Source organism: Solanum verrucosum, unplaced genomic scaffold, assembly GCF_900185275.1.
Source record: "Solanum verrucosum unplaced genomic scaffold, falcon-dt-bn FXZP01000305.1, whole genome shotgun sequence".
NCBI lineage: Eukaryota > Viridiplantae > Streptophyta > Magnoliopsida > Solanales > Solanaceae > Solanum > Solanum verrucosum.
In genome coordinates this window covers 498553-518986 of record NW_026019908.1, presented here as the reverse complement: position 1 = coordinate 518986, position 20434 = coordinate 498553, and the positions used below count along the sequence as shown (strand labels likewise).

General features: G+C 36.1%; 1 protein-coding gene across 2 annotated transcripts; it reads left to right on the top strand.

Annotated features, from left to right (window-relative positions):
* The first annotated feature begins 9515 nt into the window (after positions 1 to 9515).
* LOC125821385 (casein kinase 1-like protein 2) lies at positions 9516 to 15863 on the top strand. 2 transcript variants are annotated; one of them, XM_049500802.1, is made up of 14 exons: positions 9516 to 9771; positions 9848 to 9888; positions 12349 to 12418; positions 12535 to 12683; positions 12771 to 12866; positions 12957 to 13027; positions 13556 to 13617; positions 13712 to 13775; positions 13844 to 13928; positions 14012 to 14138; positions 14223 to 14305; positions 14377 to 14440; positions 14613 to 14743; positions 15096 to 15863. In XM_049500802.1, exons 1-14 carry the CDS (start codon positions 9696 to 9698, stop codon positions 15393 to 15395), a joined length of 1419 nt encoding a protein of 472 aa, XP_049356759.1. In that variant the 5' UTR covers positions 9516 to 9695; the 3' UTR covers positions 15396 to 15863. The 2 variants fall into 2 exon arrangements, with proteins under 2 accessions (XP_049356759.1, XP_049356766.1); XM_049500809.1 differs by having other exon boundaries at positions 14223 to 14306; positions 14381 to 14440.
* The last annotated feature ends 4571 nt before the right edge of the window (positions 15864 to 20434 follow it).

Sequence of the window (20434 nt, the reverse complement as noted above, 5' to 3'; positions counted from 1 at the left end):
ATCATAGCAAGAGTACAACACTCCTTAAGGGAGAGAGATACTCTTGCTGACTATTTAGCTAACATGGTTTTTCATTTTGCAGATAATTTTGAGTTCAAAACTTTCCAGGAAATGCCAAACACAACCAAGAGGATTATTAATTTGGACAAAAAAAGCACACCACATATGAAGATAAGAAAATGCACAACAATATAAGCATGGTTTTAAAGGTCCAAAATCAAGTTTTCTTAAAATTCTAAAGTGTTTTTTTTATGATACTGATCATGAGTACATAATGTTGTCTGCACTAAGTTTTGTTGGTTAAATATATCATGCACCTGGTGAGAGCTTGAGGTGTTACAGATGATATAAGACCAGGACACATTACTCTTAGTGCTTAGTGATTAAATATCACATACAAACTATAGAAGTTCAAGTATAACAATATATCATCTTGTGCAAAGATTATGTATAGGTGAAGATTAATGGGTTAGAAGTTAACAGGGTACCTGTGACGCTAACATATCTGATGAAAGTTACATTAGATGAAGCATTCTTGAGCAAAACCAATTAGTGGAATCACCTTCAACACCAATAGTTCGTAAATTTTTAAAGATTTAGATTTCGATGGTGGTATTAACCCCAATTGGGGTTCAACCCATAAGGATTTAGAGCTAAGAAAATGAACGGACTAACAATAGGACGGTGATGATAGCAAACCTCAACGCTATAACAACACATAAAGAGTATAGAAAGGCATCTTGATTCAAATCTGCAGCTAGTAGAAGTTTAGACGAGATACATGTTGAACGGATCTAGAAGCATCCAAGCTGATGAGCTTCAATAATGGAGGAGCAAGTTGGTTTGGGCAAAGCAACACCCGTACTTGAGCTATCTAGAGAGATTGAGCAGAAGCAACTAGGAAGATGAAGAATCTTTTATTAATTTTCCTAAATGTGAGCTTTATGTTTTTTTATTATTCCTGCACCAAGTTCATTGGGCCAGGTCATTGTTGGGCCTGGTATTGTACATAACTCAATTTCCCTTTTTCATAATAAAAGGCCTAATGCCTGACTTTTAATTTATTTTAAAAAAAAATAAAAAAATCAAAGAATAGGAAACTATACGAAGAACCTGAACCTTAGAGACCTGATCTGAAATAAAAAGTGTCCATGATCACTGAAGAGGAGCAAGAAAGGCTACAAAGAACTTTTGAAGAGGAGGAGATATTAAATAGCATCAAATCCTGTGCCAAGGAGACAGCCTCAAGCCCAGATGACTTTCCAATGATATTTTTTCAAACCTTTTGGGATGTGTTGAAGGCACATATAATAGGGACTTTGGCACAATTATATTTCAATCAGAATTTTGAGAAGAGTTTTAATGCAACATTTATTGCATTAATACCTAAAAATATTGAAGTCTTGGATCTAAAAGACTTCAGACCAATTAGTTTGATTGGAGGAGTGTACAAGATAATGACTAAACTACTTGCTGAAAGGCTAAAGAAGGTGATGAATAAACTGGTCAACAAGAATCAAATGACTTTTATAAATGGAACAAAATTAATTGATGTTGCATTGATAGCTAGTTAGTGCATAGACTCATCACTCACGGATGAAAGAGGGAAATACAAGCATACTTTGTAAACTGGACATTCCGAAAGCTTATGTTCATCTTAACTGGTCTTTATTACTCCCTCTGTCCCAATTTATGTGACTTACTTTCCTTTTTAGTCAGTCCCAAAAAGAATGACACATTTCTATATTAAGTAACAATTTAACTATAAAAATGTCTATTTTACCCTTAATGAAATGATTTACATCCACACAAATTTCTATCATTCATTTTAGACCACAAATTTTAAAAGTCCTCCTTGCTTTCTTAAACTTCGTGTCGAGTCAAACTACCTCACATAAAATGGGATGGAGGGAGTACTAAACACTATGAGACAGATGGGTTTTGGAGTCAAATGGTTGAAGTGGATAAAAATATGTATAAACACTGTTAGATTTTCTATACTTGTCAATAAAAGCCAATCGATTTTTTTAAAGCTGAAAGAGAGTCAAGAAAAGGGATCATTTTTCCCCTTTTTTGTTTATATTAGCAATGGAAGGTTTTAACAGCTTGATGAGGATAGCCACACAAAATAGATGGTTAAAAGGCTTCCAAATATGAGACATAAATAGGGGTGTAAAAGAAATTAGTCATTTGTTGTATGTAGATGATATCTTAATTTTTTGTGATCATGCTATTGAACAATTGAGATACATCAATTAATTTTAGTTCTTTTTGAAGCTGAGCAGGCCTAAGGGTCAACTGGGCAAAAAGTAGCTTAATCCCAATCAAAGAAATTCCTCATATTCAGATGTTGGCATGTATACTAGGGTGTAGAGTCGCCTACCACTTATTTGGGAATGCCACTAGGTAGAAAATACAAAGCTTTGGAAATTTAGGATGGAATCATTGGAAAGATAGAAAAGAAGTTAGCAAGATGGAAAGCTCAATACCTCTCCTTGGGAGTTAGAGTCATCCTGATAAATTTAGTAGTGGATTCAATTCCCGCATATGTAATGTCTCTACTCCCTATTCCCTTTAAGGTTGTTAAAAATTTGAATAAACTCATAAGAAACTTCCTTTAAAAATGAGGCAAACAATAAAAGGGCTACTATCTAGTGAATTGGAATACAATGATGCTTAACAAATCAAGGGAAGATCTGGACATTAGAAACTTGAAAGTGCAAAATCAAAGTCTCTTAAAGAAATGGTTGTGGAGATATCTGAGTGAGGAGAATCCTCCAGAAGGAAGTGATAGTGGCAAAATATGGTGAGTTTAATCTGTAACACCTCGGAATTTGGAAAAGGGAGAAAATGAATTTTTGGGCTGCAGGTTGTGTCTACGGTTCCCGTCTACGGACCGTAGAAGCATTTACAGGCGGTAAGTGGCAACTGTAGGAAGAGGGAAATAAATATTTTCAAAAAGAGTTCTAGTACCCTTTGTACAGTTCACCAGGATGACCTGTCATCCCATGTACGAGTCGTAGATAGGTCTTGTATGTGACTCCCATACTTTGTAAAATTTTAAAGGTTAAGGTTGGTTTCTATAGTTGGCATGCACGGACCATAGAAAGACCTACGAACCGTACATGGGTTCCGTTAAAAGTTGGACAAATTAAGGGTCACTGATCCATTTCTACGATTGACTAGGACGGTTCGTAGAAGGACCTACAGACCTAAGGTTCAAACCGTAGGAATGGATCGACAATTGTTTTTAAGGACTTTTAAGTCTTTTTCCTAATTGATTAATACCTAAACTAAGTCGTTTTGATACTAATCCTAAGCTCTATATAAGTCTTTTAAGCTTAAAAACTACCCATTATAAATCATTCTTCTAAGATCCCTAAATCCCCTCCAAGATCACCCCCAAATTTCCCCTCAAGAGCTAAGGAAGGAGAATCTAGTTTTTGGCTTGAAGATCTCCAATTCACTATTGATTGTGGGCATTGATTGCTAAGGTATGATAGTATTCATCTATGGAGTCCTTTCCTGCATAGGTTCCTTAATTCTCCAATTTTACAAGTTAGATTCTTCAATCAAAGTTAGGGTTTTATTCAATCTTCATAGGTTCTTTTCCATTATGATCTAATTGATTGTTTTCTATCTTTAATGCATGAATTGAAGTAATTACATGTTTTTAAATTGAATTCACATGAACCAATGCATGATCCATGATTTCTAGACTATGATCATATGATGAAGCTTATGAACTATAAAAGATGAATTTATTAAGATATGCATGTTTATTTATGAAAATGATATAAATGATTTAAGGTTTCTTTGAGAGGAAAGCATCGATGTTGTTGTTGTTGTGAAAGGATTTCTCACATACTCAAAACTTGATTGTGAAAGAGTTTTCTCACAAAAAGGATTCATAAGGTTGAAAGGTTTTCTCACCTAAGTTAAATCAAAATTAAGGAGCTATTCTAAATGAACTTTAGCTTGGATTGGTTGCTTAATTTTCCCTTCCATGGATAATAAGATAAATTATGATTAATGACTATTCCATGGGATTTATACTTAGCACCGAGAGGATATTGAGATGGAAGCTCTCCCGTAATTGAGGTCGGGTTTCTAGTAGCAATCTTCATATCCCATAACTATGTGCCACCATAGGTTTGTCTTAGATACACATTAGCTAGTGGATCCACTTTAGCTCAAGTTTATGGTTCTTACCTTGGAAAGTAAAGGATATCTCTTTTCAATATGGGATAGACATTGGATTCCATGTTATAGCTTAAATGGTTTATGTCGATTAAAGGTAAACTTACCACAATAATGAACTAAGATTACTTTCTAAAGTATCTCATAAGTATGTTAAAGTTGTTTAGCTTGCACTGACCATGATTATGACTTATGTTTTCTAACATATTATTTTATGATTTAGCTTGGTCATTGTAATGACCCTCCTGGGCATTTTTGTGGTTTGCCTATTGTGTGTCATTAGAGCGTTCATGTAGTGACCCCAAGTCATTTATGACTTGCTTGGACTGACAGTTCGGTCACTTGGTCGTTCGTTTGGTTATTGTGCGAGTTTTAGTGTTTTAGGAGCTTATGAACCTTAAACTATCATTTTTTATCAAAAGTTCAAGAAGATGACATCATAATCCAATTTTGATGATTACATCAGCTCCGAAAGGGTCATTTCAGGCTAGTAGCATGGATGGCATGACACCCGAGGTTTTCAGTGTGAGTCGGTCCAATTAAGCGTTTTAACTTTAAAGTTTAAGCCTAAGTTTGACTTTAGTCAACATTTTGAGTAAACGTGCTCCGATGAGAATTCTGTTAGTGAGGTTAACCCCGGAATGTCGAGTTTAGTCTAGATTGACCCTTAGTTCGTGTCCCGAGGATTTTGAGCTTTTTCCGAGCCCCTTTGTGGTTTTTGACTTAAAATGGAGATTGGGTGTGGGATCCACTTTTTGTCAAGATAACCTCGTATGGAAATTTTGACTGCGCCATTGAGTCCGGAATATCAAATTTGGTATGTTTGCATATCTCGTTTGCATGCATAGGATTCCGAACAAGTTCGGAGCATCCCATCGTAGTTTTTAAGTTTTCAAAAAATATGCTGAAATCTAGTCTATTTAATGCAAAAAATCAGCAGCCTTTCGAAAACTTTAAAACCTCCTTTCTCCCTCATGTCTCAACCGAATTAAGCAATTCGAAGTGCGGGAGCTTCGTATTTTTGGTGGCTTCCCTGTAGAGTGTTCGGAAGTTGTCGGGTGCTCGTCGTTCAAGGTAAATTTTGCGATAAACCTGATTGTTGTAGCCTTTTTCGAGTTCTTACTTTTGGCTTTCTTGAATTGGTGATATCTTGCTCATTTTAGCTCGTTTTGAGTGATTTGAAGTCCCTCGTGTTGGTAATTATCATGGCTACATCATGGAGTATTCAAGGAGTGTTGGGCATTATTCGATTCTCGTAGATTTTGAGTTTAGACTGTTGCATGTTTTCTTCTAAGTTGATTAAAATGTGGTTTTCTTGCATGTTGGGTTTTGCTGCGGTTTGAGCTCCGAATTGTGTTCCATTTCGGAACACAAGTTTGGGGTACTGTTTTGCGTCTCTTGGAAGAGTCAAATCCAGACAGTTCGGTGTGGGTCCCATGATTCTTGTTTTGACTCCAAAATTGAACTATCTCCGTTTGTTGTGATTTTGGTGTCTAAACGACCGTACTAACGTTGTGATCCGCGTTCAAAGGTCGTTCGGGAAGTAAAACCTCTAGAAAAGTGATTTGGAGCGCGTGCGGTAGGCCTTAAGGTAGCCTACGACTTCCTTTCTATTGAGCTTAATTGTGTAAAGGCATGTCGATTGGAGTGAATTGGGGGTAGGTACCAGTTTCTTAGTTTACTTTGATTAGATACGTTATGTTAGGATTGATTGGCCATATTTCGGGCGTAGTACCATATTAGTCGGGTTAGTAGAATCACATGTTTATGTGATAAATGCTATTGTATGCTTGTATGTTGTGCGTTGCATGCTTTATTCATTGTCAAATGCAAGCATGATGTCATTAGTCTAGGTTAGGCTAGCGTTGCCTTAGACTTATGACCCGTGTGGGCTGGATAGCCTTGACTTTCTGCCGACGTCGTTCGGATGACTTAGCTCATTATAGACTGGAGTAGCAGACTTGAGTTTGATAGTTTGTGTCTTAGATTAGGCGCTATCGCTGATTGCTACACTTCTGTATCTTCTCCCTCTAATTCTGCGGTTCAGACGTGTTCTCGATGGTTCAGTGCATCACTAGAGGCGTGGGATTGAGATAGTATAAGCTTGGAGCCTTTTATGTAATTTCTTAAAGTTGACGACGTTCCACGATGGCTGTTGTTGGATTGGATCCTATTGGAGATACCATCACCCCCGGGGTCGTTCTTTCTAACTGGCTGGGTAGACTCAGTGATTTCGGTGATCGCCCCCGGGCTTTTCTTTCTAGCTGGGATGGGAGTGTGCTGCTGGCTGGATGTCCCCGGGTCGGTCTTTCTAGCTGGGCTGGGAGTTGACTGCATGGTAAGACGACTCACGATATCTACCTCACCCACGTGTCCCTCTTTCTAGCTGGGCTGGGAGTGGACTGTTTGGTTGGGTGCCCCCTGGGGTCACTCTTTCTAGCTGGGCTGGAGCACACTGCTAGCTGGGTGGAGTCTGATGAATTATCTTGGTTACTTTGGGCTGGGAGCCCGACTCTCTTCTTTCTTAATAGACTTAACTTTTCTGTGTACCTGTTGGGCTTATAGGGTTCGTTCAGGTTTTATTTAAACTTACGCACGAGTGTACATTCTGGGCTTATGGGGTCCAGTTAGGTTTAGTTTAGTTGTACTTAGTTTATTTATGGTATGCTCGTGTGCTTTCTTTTCATATCCGCTTTGACCTCTCTGTGTCTAAATTCTATCCTTTCTTATTATTTTTACCCTTTTTGCTCAGCCGGCCTTTGATGCCTACTGAGTACATGTTGTTTTGGTACTCATGCTACTCTCTGCATCTATTTCGTGATGTAGGTCCCAATACCAGTTACAAGCGGTGATTAGTTCCAACCTTCTTTTGCAGCTGTAATGCAGAGACGAGGGCGAGCACTTGGCGTTTTGGGTTTGTCATGTCTCTTTCTTTTGTTTTAGCTAGTCTTGTTGCCTTTGAGACATGCTTTGTTATGGTCCACTTTTGGGACTTGTACTCTTTATTAGATAGTTCTGTACTAGTGACTTCCAGGTTCTGGGAGGGATTTCTGTATATATTTATTTTTGGGTTGCTTCCGCCTTGTTGTCCTTGTTGAGATTATTGTTTTCGCTAGTTTCTGCCCTTACGCTCATTACTTGATGTTCTGGGTTACGAGTTGGCTTATCTACTAGTAGGGTATAGTAGGTGTCACATGACTCGAGAAATCGGGTCGTGACAGTCATTGCATGTCATATAAAGTCCTTTTAGCATGATTTCATAACTCTTATACATTGCTATCATACGTGGTACATTCCATGTACTAATGCATACTTATGCTTACATTGTTTCACTAATGTAGGGTCTGACACTCTTATTCCTCATACTCGTGGTTAGTTTATTCTTTTGGACTTTTGAAGATAGGTGAGTTCTCATGATCCGAAGTCCAAGAGTTTTTTATTGCTTTCATATCATTTCCCTTTTTAGACTTTGTATGTGACGTATGTTAAAGAATGAGAAAAGTCTCACATCGGTGGTTAATGAGATAAGTGGACTCCTTATAAGGCTTAGGCAATCCTCCTCCTTTTGAGCTAACTTTTGGGGTGTGAGTTAGGTCTAAGACCTAATTTAACAATGTATGTATGGGTTACGTTCCAATCACTTTCCTTATGATGTAATAGATGACGTTAAGACTTATGTTTAGATTTCTGCTTTTGTCAAACTCTTTTGTATGAAATGTTATCTTTTGAACTCTTTGATTTTTTTATCTTGTATTATGTATGCTAAGTGGTTTGTGTAGGGCCTCTTAGAGTTCTATACGTCATGTTACACCTAGGATCTACTTTGGATTGTGACATAATCCATGGGTTTCAGAGACTATTTCAATGCCATGTGGTTGAGGAATGTGGAGGTCCATCAAAGCTCTATGGGGCTTAATGGAATAGACTTGTCTCTAAAGGTTGGGAATGGCATCAAAGTCAGAAGTATTTCAGACTTATACTCGACATGCAATAACCCTAAGCCAAAATCAGTGATTGTTGGACTTCACAAGGGTGAGACTTTTCCTTTAGGAGGTTTTTGAATGTTCCTGTTAGTCACCTGAAACCACAGTTAACAGTGCTTACAAGGAAAGGGTGCAAGACTTGACAGGTGATAGACAATATCACTGGAATAGCATATTGAAAGGATTGATCCCTACCAAGGTGAAATGCTTTACTTGGCTAGTTATTAGGAGAACATGTCTCACTCAAGAAGTACCGTAGAAGAAAGGAAGGCCACTAGTTCCTAAGTGTACTTTGTGTAACTGGACAAGAGAAACAAACAATCATCTATTCTTATATTGCCAGTACACCTCTCAATTAAGGGAACTTTTTCTAAATATTTTTGGCCAAAGTTGGTCTATGTCAGAACATACTTATGGCCTCATAAGCTGTAGGATTAGAAGAGGGGAAGCAAAACTCAAAAAGATTGTGGAAAATAAAACGTTCATGTATTTGGTAGTCAGAATGGAGTGAAAGAAATGGTAGATATTTTAAAGACAAATCAACTTTCATTCACAAAATCAAATGGAATTGTTTAGGATCTTTATTTTTTTGTGTGTAAACAATTATGTATAGACAATGAAGATCAAATTATAGAACTGATAGGAAGGTTGTAAATTTTATTTGGGTCATGGTTGTAAGTTGTAACCCTTTGGGCCCCCAAGGCCTAGCTCGAGTGGCCAAAGGTGGAGGATTTGTGGCTTAGGTCACAGGTTCAAACCCCACACCATACAAAGTGAAATTCGATACTTAAGTGGAGAAGGGTAGAGGGCGGGCCCATTATCCACCGAGATTAGAAGGTTGTGATTGGTTCAAAGGGCGCGTCACTGACATATTTCTCGGTTGTCAAAAAAATTGTAACCTTTTTTGTTGGTGGTCAACATTTTCTTAATGCTGAAGAATGTTACTTACCAATAGTCTATTTTATTTTATTTTTACATATTTTTAATTTAAAATTAAAAAATCTTGTTTATTTTTTAAAATTTCATGTCAAAAAACTAAACAAAACACATTAAAATTGAGGGATTAAAATTTTAGGCCACGTGAGAGAATAGGTGTTGTGTTGCCAGGTAGGTGATGTGTCTAAACCCCACGTATCAGAAAACACTAGTCTTTCCATTTCCCACTATCACGCGTCCTGTAAACGCGTAGAATATCCTCCAAATTATTACCATCGTTATTTTTTAGAATAACACAAAAAGCAAAAAATATTTTATTTTAAAAATAAATAAATAAAAGGGAAGCATATATTCAAATTCCTTCTTTTTATTTTTATTTATTTTTCGTATTTTTTAATCTCTGCTTCAAACCTAACCCTAGCTTTGTAGATAGAGAAAAGGAAAAAAAAAAAAATCACATTTTCCCAGGCGGAAGATTACCCTTCAGATCGATGATCTCAGTATAGAAATCACAGTTGTAATCTTTTCTTCTTTGGTTTTGAAAAAAACTTTAGTTAGGGTATTCGTTAATTTGTAATGGAGCCTCGTGTGGGTAACAAGTTTCGACTTGGTCGCAAAATTGGTAGTGGATCGTTTGGTGAGATCTATCTTGGTAAGTTTTACCCACAATCTTTCAATTTCTTGTCGTGTTTATTGTTGATTGATTCATGTTTTGGTGGGTGCTGTAGGTACTAATATTCAGACTAATGAGGAAGTGGCAATTAAGCTGGTGAGTTTTTTTTTTTTTTGAGTGTTTGTATGTGTGTTATACTAGTAATTTACTCTAGTTGTGCTTGTATTACTCTAATTGCAGTTGGGTTTTTTTTTTTTGTTATTTTGGATTGGAATGTTTTGTTTCTGATCACTAGGATATCAATTGATCTTGACATAGTGGAGTAGTGTAGTTGAACTGCATTTTTATTTGATGTGTTGAGGTTTCTTTTCTTAACTGTTAAGTGCATGTAAATTGAGGTTGCTTCTCTGGTAAAGTACCATTTTTCTCTATAGAGTGACGTTTAGTAGTCTAATGTCCGTCTTAAGTGGTCAAACAGTTGACATGACCTTGGAGGTTCATTGTATTGCTAAATATTTGCCTTTTGCTGGTAGGAATAAACAATTCTAGTGGCATTTCTTCAGGGAGTCTGTTTGTCTTCTTTTTGTTTACAGAGTAGAGCTGATGGATTGTAATACTAATTCATAGAGCGCTTGCTATGTTGATTCTAACTTACTTATCAGAGTGATCTTTATGCAATACATTCTTGTTTTCCAGGTTTTCATCTTGAATAACAAGATGAATGAACCCAAGAACATTTCAAATGTAGTTTTTGGCTGGATAGATCTTTCTTTTGCTTAACATTTCCTTGCTTTAAAAGATTGTAAATATTTTCTAGTGTATAAAAGAATAGGCAACATTTATCTAAATATTTGAACTGTTTCACAAGGCTTGTGTGGTACTTTTTGTTGGGATTGTGCTTCTGTTTCCGTAACTTTATTGTTTATATTGGTGACAAAAAATGATGTTTGAATTTTTGTCGGCACGTTGTGCGTGGAGTTCACTTGTTTTGGTTGAGGTGCATTCTTGAAGTCCATTGTGGACTCTGTGTTCATCCGAACTTTGAAGGCAACTGGGTCAAAAAAATTGTCTTGCTCCTTGTCCCATTGCTCAAACAGCGAGGGCCTAATGAATACTATCGATTGCTTAAATGGGAGTGTTCTTTGCTTGAGTTCAAGTGAGCATTTTTAGAAGTTTATAATTGTAAAGTTTCCTAGGATTCAAGCCCCACACCACGCAAAGCGAAGAGTGGTATTTAAGTGGAGAAGGGTAGACGGGCGGGCCCATTATCCACTGAGTTTAGAAGGCTGTGATTGGTCAAAAGGGCGTGTCACTGACTGATTTCTCGGTTATAAAAAAAAAAAAAGTTTCCTAGGACATGAATTTATGGAGAGAAAGCAAAGATTCACTGCTGGAGGACATCTTTGATGTGTTATATGATTGGCTTATTAGTGCATCCATGCTGATTCTTTGTCATGGTTTAATGTACCCATATATTTCCGTAGAAACCTCTGAAAAGATTCCATTTTTGAACCAACCGGAAAAAAGACCTGATAGAGTTTCTAATTTACTGTATTTTTGGGAGTGTGTTCTAAGTTTCCAACTTCTCCCAATACTTATTGAAACAAAACTTTGTTTTCAAAGTTTGAAGGAAAGCGATACATCTCATTTTTATTCTAAGAATTACAAATTAACTTAAAAATTCAGTCTTACAATATTAACCACATCAAAGTGAAATATATCACTTCCCTGGATTTTAACTGTGGTTGTTATTACCTTATCAAAATAAAACATGGTTATTGGTCTAGAATTCTTCTGGTTCCAGTGGATGGTGGGGTTTGGTGTGCAAAAGGTCAAGATATCTGATTTGGCTGTGACTGCAGACGTCATTTCTTTACCATTTGGAAATAATTTTTTTTTCTTTTTACATATTTAGAATTATTAAAATACTATACATCATGAATTTTTATGAGTAAATGTATCTTTAACTTTATTTGAAGAAATCACAATCAATGAAAAATAATTTGACTCTTCAAGTAGTAATAATTACTTGATGCCATGTAATATGGGGTAAGGGGGGGGGGGGGGACGACGTTATAAAAAGAATGATGGTCATGTGTAATTGACTATGCATGTGTTAATTATGATATACATGAAATTGCTTACTTAAAAGTTAATATTATGAAATATTTATCTTTAAATTTATACGTGGTATCTAAATCATTCCCAAAATGTTCTCTATAAATCTCTTTTCTTAGTTAATCCGAGCTTACTATGGAAAAGAAACTTTAAACTTCTATTTTATAGGTCTATTTGAGTCCCAATGGTGTGTATACATAGTGAAATAGAAGTTCTGCTGCCATTAATTGTGGACATTCTAATACTACTATGTATCAGTTCACTGGTTTTTTTGACATACCTCTTGCTTGTTGAACTAGCATTAGGTGATTAATCCTCATTTATAGCATATTCATATATAACAATTATCTGCAAGTTGTATGGACCAACCAAGGTACTCTATTTGCCCGTGCCTTTTCAGATCTTGGCTTTTAATGTCTTGTGTTTTTGTGACACCATAAATAGCCATTCCATCTATATCTTTTTATTATGTTTCAATATGTTAATTTAATTTTGCAGGAAAATAATAAGACAAAGCATCCACAGTTGCTATATGAATCAAAGTTGTATAGGATTCTTCAGGGAGGAAGTAATGGCTTTTCCTGTGTCCCTTCTTTCTTTTTTTTTCCTACAAAAATATTCTGTATCTACTCTCTTGCCTAGTTTGTTTTGGCTAGCTTTGTAATTTTAATACTTATGTTGTAGCTGGAATTCCAAACGTGAGGTGGTTTGGCGTGGAGGGAGATTACAATGTTCTGGTCATGGATTTACTAGGACCTAGTCTTGAAGATCTATTTAATTTTTGCAGCAGGAAGCTTTCCCTGAAGACAGTTTTAATGCTTGCTGATCAAATGGTTAATTTTTTGCTTAGAGCCTCAAATTTAGTGTCACTGTACCTTCTCAAAACGTGGGGGTTATATATATTTTTTTAATTACTGCAGATAAATCGTGTTGAATTTGTTCATTCTAAATCATTTTTGCATCGAGATATCAAGCCAGACAATTTTCTTATGGGCTTGGGAAGGCGTGCAAATCAGGTCTCATTTTTAATACTATATCTTTACTTATGTCTCCATGTTTTTGTCGGATTTGTTGTTTCTTTAATATTTTGTTGACTTAAAATGCAGGTCTACGCAATTGACTTCGGTCTAGCCAAGAAGTATCGAGATACTTCATCTCACCAACACATTCCTTACCGGTAAGTTGATTATGAGTTTTCCCTATTTGGTAAGATATCAAGTGTTCACAGAACCTTTGTTTCTCGTCTTCTTTTTAACTGTGAATATGTTGTACTGGAGTGTATAGTAAATTATATCTTGGGCCTTGTGGTCCTTTCCCTTATTTATAAAAGATTTGACTTGGTTTTAGCATTGGAAGCAAACTGATTTGTAATTTTTTTTCATAATTGAAAATTTGAGGTTGAAATGTATATGTGATATTGCTTTAGAACACTGTGCTGTGAATATCTGGATAATCCAGCTTAGAATTGTAAGTTCAACAGTGGGCTGCTCACTATTCAAGTAGAGTACCCTTAGAACCTTGTGGTGTGAATATCTTTGTATTCCAGATTAGACCTGTAAGGACAACAGAGGGCTATCCACTATTCATTCAGATTGCCTTAGGATGTTTATTTAAGTTCATGCACTTGCATTCAGGTATCTAGCATTTGTGAATCTGTCATGTCTGTTTGCTTATATGATGTGGTCTGATTTTTTTCTCTCTGCAGAGAGAACAAAAACTTGACGGGCACTGCAAGGTATGCAAGCATGAACACTCACCTCGGTATCGGTAAGTGTTCTGGTTCTTTAGGCTTGCTTGTTCACTCTTCTGACAGTTGAGTTCTGCTGTCGTTTAACTTAATGTACTTTTTTGGCAACTACAGAGCAAAGCAGGAGGGATGATTTGGAGTCTCTTGGATATGTTCTTATGTACTTCCTCCGAGGAAGGTGATTTTTTCTTCTATCAGTGCTCTCTTGTTTTTGTTCTGCTTGTGTTTGACATCTATTTTTTGCAGTCTTCCTTGGCAAGGGCTGAAAGCAGGAAATAAGAAGCAGAAGTATGAGAAAATTAGTGAAAAGAAGGTTTCAACATCTATCGAGGTAATTTATTTACTAATATGGTGATTGGATTTTTTTATAAATATTTTTTTGTGGAACCTAACTGCTAGTCTATGTTTCTGTAGGCTTTATGTCGAGGTTATCCTACTGAATTTGCCTCATATTTCCATTACTGTCGTTCTCTGCGCTTCGAGGATAAACCAGATTATGCTTATCTGAAGAGAATATTTCGTGACCTCTTCATCCGTGAAGGTAATAATAAGCCTTCAAAAGCTGTTTTTAGCTGTCTGTAATATACAATCTAGCTTGTCGTTACAGTTCTGTTTCCCATTGCAGGTTTTCAGTTTGATTATGTTTTTGATTGGACTATATTAAAGTATCAGCAATCGCAAATTGCAGCTCCTCCTTCCCGACCTCTTGTAAGTTGTGCGCCTTCTCTTTTTTCTTCATAAGTGATAAACTTGTGTATGACAAAGGTTGCTTTTTTTAGGGTGCTGGTGCTGGAACCAGCTCAGGCATGCCTCCAGTTATTCCCAAGGTAGAAAGACAGGCAGGTTAGTTTCTGGCATACACCTCTATGCGTGCTCTATTTTTTAGACTAAAGCATGTTGACTCTATTTTTGCTGTGTCTGACTTTTGCTTACTTTACTTAACTACTGGTCAGGTCTCCTTGTCTCTCTGTTTATAAAAGAATCTCATTTTTCATCTGCTTGTACTTTTTTGCAGGTGAAGAAGAAGGAAGACAATCAGCAGATCCTTCTCGGAGGAGAAGTCCTGGGCCTCCACTGATTAGTTCTGGAAGTTTATCCAAGCAAAAAAGTCCTATTGGAAATGATTCCACAAGCAAAGAGGCTATGGTGAGTTTGAGTTGGATAAATAGAACTTGCGTAGGAGAGTAATTTTTCAAATGCCAGGGGCCCTGAAGGCCAATAGCAGGAGATTTGTGATGCTTTCCATAATCAAGGACTTGTGAAGCTGTTACAATGAAATGTTCTTGGTCCCAAAGTCTTCCATTATTGCAGATAAATTTTCCCTGCGATGCTAGTTCCTTGGGTAAAGATTGTATATTAGCTTAGCTAGCATGAGAAGTAAATAATAACGGTGTTTTCAAAGTTTCAAAGTTGTCAGAGTTGAAGCTTAGTTTTGTGCTACAACACAAGTCTTTAACCCTTTCCCCCCCAGTTTTCTGAATCATACCAATATTTGCAGTTGTCAAGCTCCACTTTTCTGGGAAGACCTAGTGGGTCTCTGAGGCAAGGTCTAGTCTCTGGCAGCCGTGAGACTTTCACAATGGGAAATGACTCTGACCCTACACATTCACGCATGCCTGAGGCAAGTCCAGCGACTATGCACAAAATATCAGGTGGACATAGAAGCTCTCTACTTGGTGGATCATCTGATCCTAGATATGCCTCATCTAGCAAGAATACTTCTGGGATAAAGAACTATGAATCGGTGCTCAAAGGAATTGAGACTCTACATTTTGATGATGAAGAGAGGGCTCATTGATTGCAAATCCTTTCACATGTAAAATTTTACTTGTGTGGTAGACTTCAGATAAAATTGAGGCCCTGAAAGCTTATTTTTGTTTGAATTCGTGGATTGGAAACTAGTGAATGAGCAGTTGTTATTTGCTCTGGCAAAAGATCTACAGCAAATAAATAGATCCAGATGGTGCAAATGCAGGAGGTGAAGTGCTGTCAATACTAACTCCGACATGGTGCACAACTCTATAGATCTAGGCAATGCATGCAGCACTGTCTATAATCATTTAGTTCTTTCTGTCCAACTGTGGGGGATCAGTTAAACTGTATATTAAATTTCCCCATACTCTTAATACTTTTCAGGTTAGATGTGGTTGAGTTAAATACAGTTCTCAAATATTAGGATTCTGGTAATTCAAGTGTAGCTGGTTGTGCAAGGATAATGATGTGTTCATTTCTCTCTAGTATATCAATCGAAACAGAATAGAAGGTGCTATTTCTAATTGTTATTTTCTGTTTCATGCATTGCGTAGTTGTGTAGTGAAAATACAATATAAAGCATCTAGGTACCTTCAATTAGTGGGTAACTTACCTTCACAAGTGTTGAAGGTAAATAAGAAATACAACTGTGAGTTATCCTCCTTCCTTATGTTGTACTTTATAAGTATTTTTTTTTTCTTTCTAATATGTGAATGCCCAGAGTCTCCCAATTTTCTTTGTATATGAGTTGGGATGGGAAGAAGCAAAAGTTTGACATGGAACTGATTTGTGATTTTTTGTCAAAACTTGTTTGTGTTGCTATACATTTCATGTTGGTCATATTGTTGGCATGCATGATCCATGAAATCAAACTAGTTATAGTTTGGTACATTGTATTTGTGATGTTAGTTTATAGTGTAATGAATATTTATAAACTCGCTTTCTGTTTCCTCTTCCCTTCTCTATTATTTAACTCTTCATTTCTAGTTCATTGCTCATATTCTTTTTCTTCTTTAACCCCAACACTTACACTGGTAGGTCACTTTTCCTCCTTTGGCGCTGTGTCGTGTATCGTTGATTGAAGTGTTTGTCCTTTCAAAAGTCGGACAAGTATTACATTTCCAGAGCGAATTTGGATTAGTCTGTGCCCAAAAGTGAATATTGGATAGCGCATAATTTTCTTTCTTTTCAGGTTTAAATAAAAGGGAAAACTTGTTTATGAGTAGGTCAGGAATTTTTATTTTTAACACACTGTGTATTGATTGCCTTGACACAACATTAACGCATACAGATCAGTCCAACTGTTCGAACCAAACCAAAATTCAAATCAACCCCAAAAAGACTTTGATTTGATGTTGAGTAAGAAAAAACCAAACTAAAACAATATATGAATATAAAGTTTTTAAAAACTTTTTTTTATGAATTTTAAAAGAATATGTCAAAAGCTATTTGTGATTCAATTTAACGTGAATAGTCCCTTTGTGACAATGTTATGTTAGTCAATCTATCTGTTCTTTAATATTTCATATTCCAAGATATTTTGTACTTTTATATTTCCTTCAAATTTGAGATGGTGTACAGATAATTTTTAAAATTAAACAAGATTTATCATTTTTTTATGTTTTATATACGTGTTTAACTATTAAAAATTGATCAAGTTTGAACAAATATATCATTGAAAAAATTATTGTTAGACTAACCAAATAACTATCATGTGCATAATAAATCATATGTTTGTCAATCATTACTAGACACACATTAATTTACCAAAATATTATCTTCAACGCCAACAAAATAAGATAGAAATAATACTCACGTGACCAAAAAAACGTCTAGTTGGTTTGTACACCCTTATCGATCAGCACAAGTCATCTTTTAGGATAGGTTGAGAGCTCATTTTAATGACTTGGTTGAAACTAGATGTCTGAACACTTCTACATGGCTTCTTTTTGGATAGCTGAAAAATCCTGGGCCAACTAGTGCACGGTTTGAAACTCTTGGTTATTGAGTCTGCCCCTCTAACCTTTTCTACTTAAATGACAGGCTCATTGGAACTCACTACGTGCACTTACCTCATACATCAAGCACTACACACTACACTAGACCGATGCCCTGGGGGCGGGCTTGAACAAAGAAATTCCTGCAATAATTAGATGTTATACCAGCAGAGAGGCACTTCTAACGACCCTCTACTTGTTATGAATCATAACATTTTCGATACTGTCTAATAGAGCTTTTTCCTTGGAAAAATTACAGCCAAAACACCAATCAGACATCTAGTGTACAAAATATGTGTATGCACAGTGTATACTTTATACTAAATATACATATACACATACATACATACACACACATACCTATACACTACATTTACAATCGAAGTGAATACTTCGGCCATGTTGGTAAACTAGACGGCTGGAGAGTACACTTAAGTAGGTTTTCCTTTTTTCTTTAATCCCAACAATATGGTCAGGGAAGGTAGAGCACAATAGTGCAACAACACTCCTGGAACTTTGGAAGAACCCTTCAAAGTGAACTGTAAATTTATCCAAAGATGCAAAAATACCTACTATACAAAATGTATAGCATCAAAATTGCAATTAACATGACTAATCTTCATCAAATACTGTCTAATAAAATGTGATAATCTAAACAAAGCAACGAAAATTGAACACCATTAACATGATTAACCAACAATTTTAACGACATAATCGATTTTCAATTGACCAGCCATAAAAAGAACTAGTTGCAGCATTTGACTTCATAATGTAATCACTTTATTAGCAGAACTATAATTTGCGTCAATTGAGAGATCATTTTTTATCACTAAACTGCAAGAGCATTTTTGATATTCAAACAATCAGTGTCTAAATCAAGAATAGTATGACAGAGAACAAAACACAGGAGATTTCAAGACAGAAAAAGAATCTCAACGGTCAGGGAGTAGAAGAAACTTGAGACAGAAGAGAAACCAGCAAGAAAAAAGAAAAAGAATGAGATGCCTTGAGAATATGAGTAATATACCCAAGAAAAGAAAGAACTATCTCGAAGAAAAAAGAAGAAAAGAAATCCAAACAAATCAAGAGAAGAAAACAACAAACTATACCTGGAGAGGACTAGGTGTATTCAAACTATACGAAAAACCTTAGTTTTCTCTGCTCCTTTTTCTCTTCTATGTTTCATCTTTCAATGTGAGATTCAGAGAAGCAACCACTTCTTTCCTCACGTGGATCACTTTGCACCTCATATCCAAACCAAGCTTCCCCAAAATACCATCATTTCACCCTTAAAGGGATATCACTTTGCATCACTTCTTCCCTTTAAGGGATGAGAAAATGCTTTTAATACTATAGAGCACTTAGAAAAATGGGCTTCAGTAAATCTTTTAACATAAATCACCGTCAGCCTTGGGAATTTCAATTTTACTATTAAGCACAATTCATATCAAATTGGTTTTCAAATGCAGTCCAGAGGTTGCTAACCATTTAATTTCTCAATGAGCAACTTAGCTGAGCTTAAATGAAATATCAACATAAAAATAAAATAAAAAAATGCTGGATACACCATCAATAGAAGATGCACTAGATTTTTCCATCTAGTCTCTACCAGTGTTATTAACTTAGCTTCATGTACAAAGCCATGCATTTCATAGAAATGTGCGCTTCAAAGTTCAGTTGATGACGTGCAAAGTGATCCCAACAAGCAACAAACAGTTCTTTGAATCTAAATTTTGTGGAGTGGATAAATATCAATATTGTTGTATATTGGATACTGAATTAGTTATGTTAGCTAGCTGTAAGTCTACATATTCTTTGAAGTGACCGAGAAACCTGTCTGGAGCTGACACTTTGGCCAAGCCTCTGAAACTCAGGGATGATATTCCTCCCCCCCCCCCCCCCCCTACCTAGTTGCAAGTCGACAATTATGGTATTAAATTCATACAATTTGGCATTTTTTATGTGCACTTCACTTCTTGTTTTTGCATTAAAGAGACAGAATATAGCAGCAGAAAACAACACCATAGTATCAAAAAAGTATCTAGTGAAGCTGTTATTCATAGGAAGGGGGTAAAGGGAGGGTAAGTACAAAGTACAAACTAATCAAAATCGGATAACCAAAAGTGGCTATGGAATACTTTCTAAGGAATATTATGTAAGGTAGAAAGTTTTATTCTGCCAGAAGAGGATTTTGACTACACGAAAGCAGTAAACATCTGAAGAAAATTCAAGTTTCAGCAAGGATACTTGACCTATTTAGCACAGTGAAGTTTCTCAAGAGAGTAAAATGGCCCTAGTCAATCCCATAAGTCAGGTGCTATCCAAAGCAGAATCATTCCAATATTTCGAGAATTAATAATGGATTTTCTTCAGAACAGAAGTCTAAAACTAAGTAATTAAACTGCTCCAAGTTCTGGAGAATAGCAGCACCTTCCAGCTTATCTAGAAGCTCGCTGAATGTATAGATCTAGTTATGAAATTTCAAGAGTCAATTTATTAATATGCACACACACAATGGTATGCCTTAGCCATGGATGAAGTTCGAATCAAAACTATTGAATACCAGTACAGGCAAAACAATTTAGATGATTTCTTCCCATCAGTCTAAGCACCTTGGTGGGCGGAGTTAGCCGATACCAGTACTACAGGGAGGATACGATATCTGATGGATTTATCAAGTTGTGTACAAGCTTGGACAGCTACTACTATACAACAAAAGAATAAAAATGAGAGCCAATTCATTGATCTACTAGGTTTTTGGCGGAATTTAAACAAACTCCATGTCCTTTCTTCACACAACCCTCTAAAAACTCCACTCCGAATCGAAAAATGAAAACAAAAAATCATGAAGATGACTACAACTTTCTACGGGAAGCAAAGACTCATTTGTGGATGGATTTTCATTTATGTAACACTCTTGTATAAAGACAAAAAGAAATATGACATAATCTCGGAACCCAAAATAGAAATGCATCAACCAAAAGTAATACTATCTAATGAGAGAGCAAGAATATAATTTTACGCATTCAAAGCAATAGTTGACAATATAATACAATACACTAACTGTAACATACTTGAAAATTCTAGA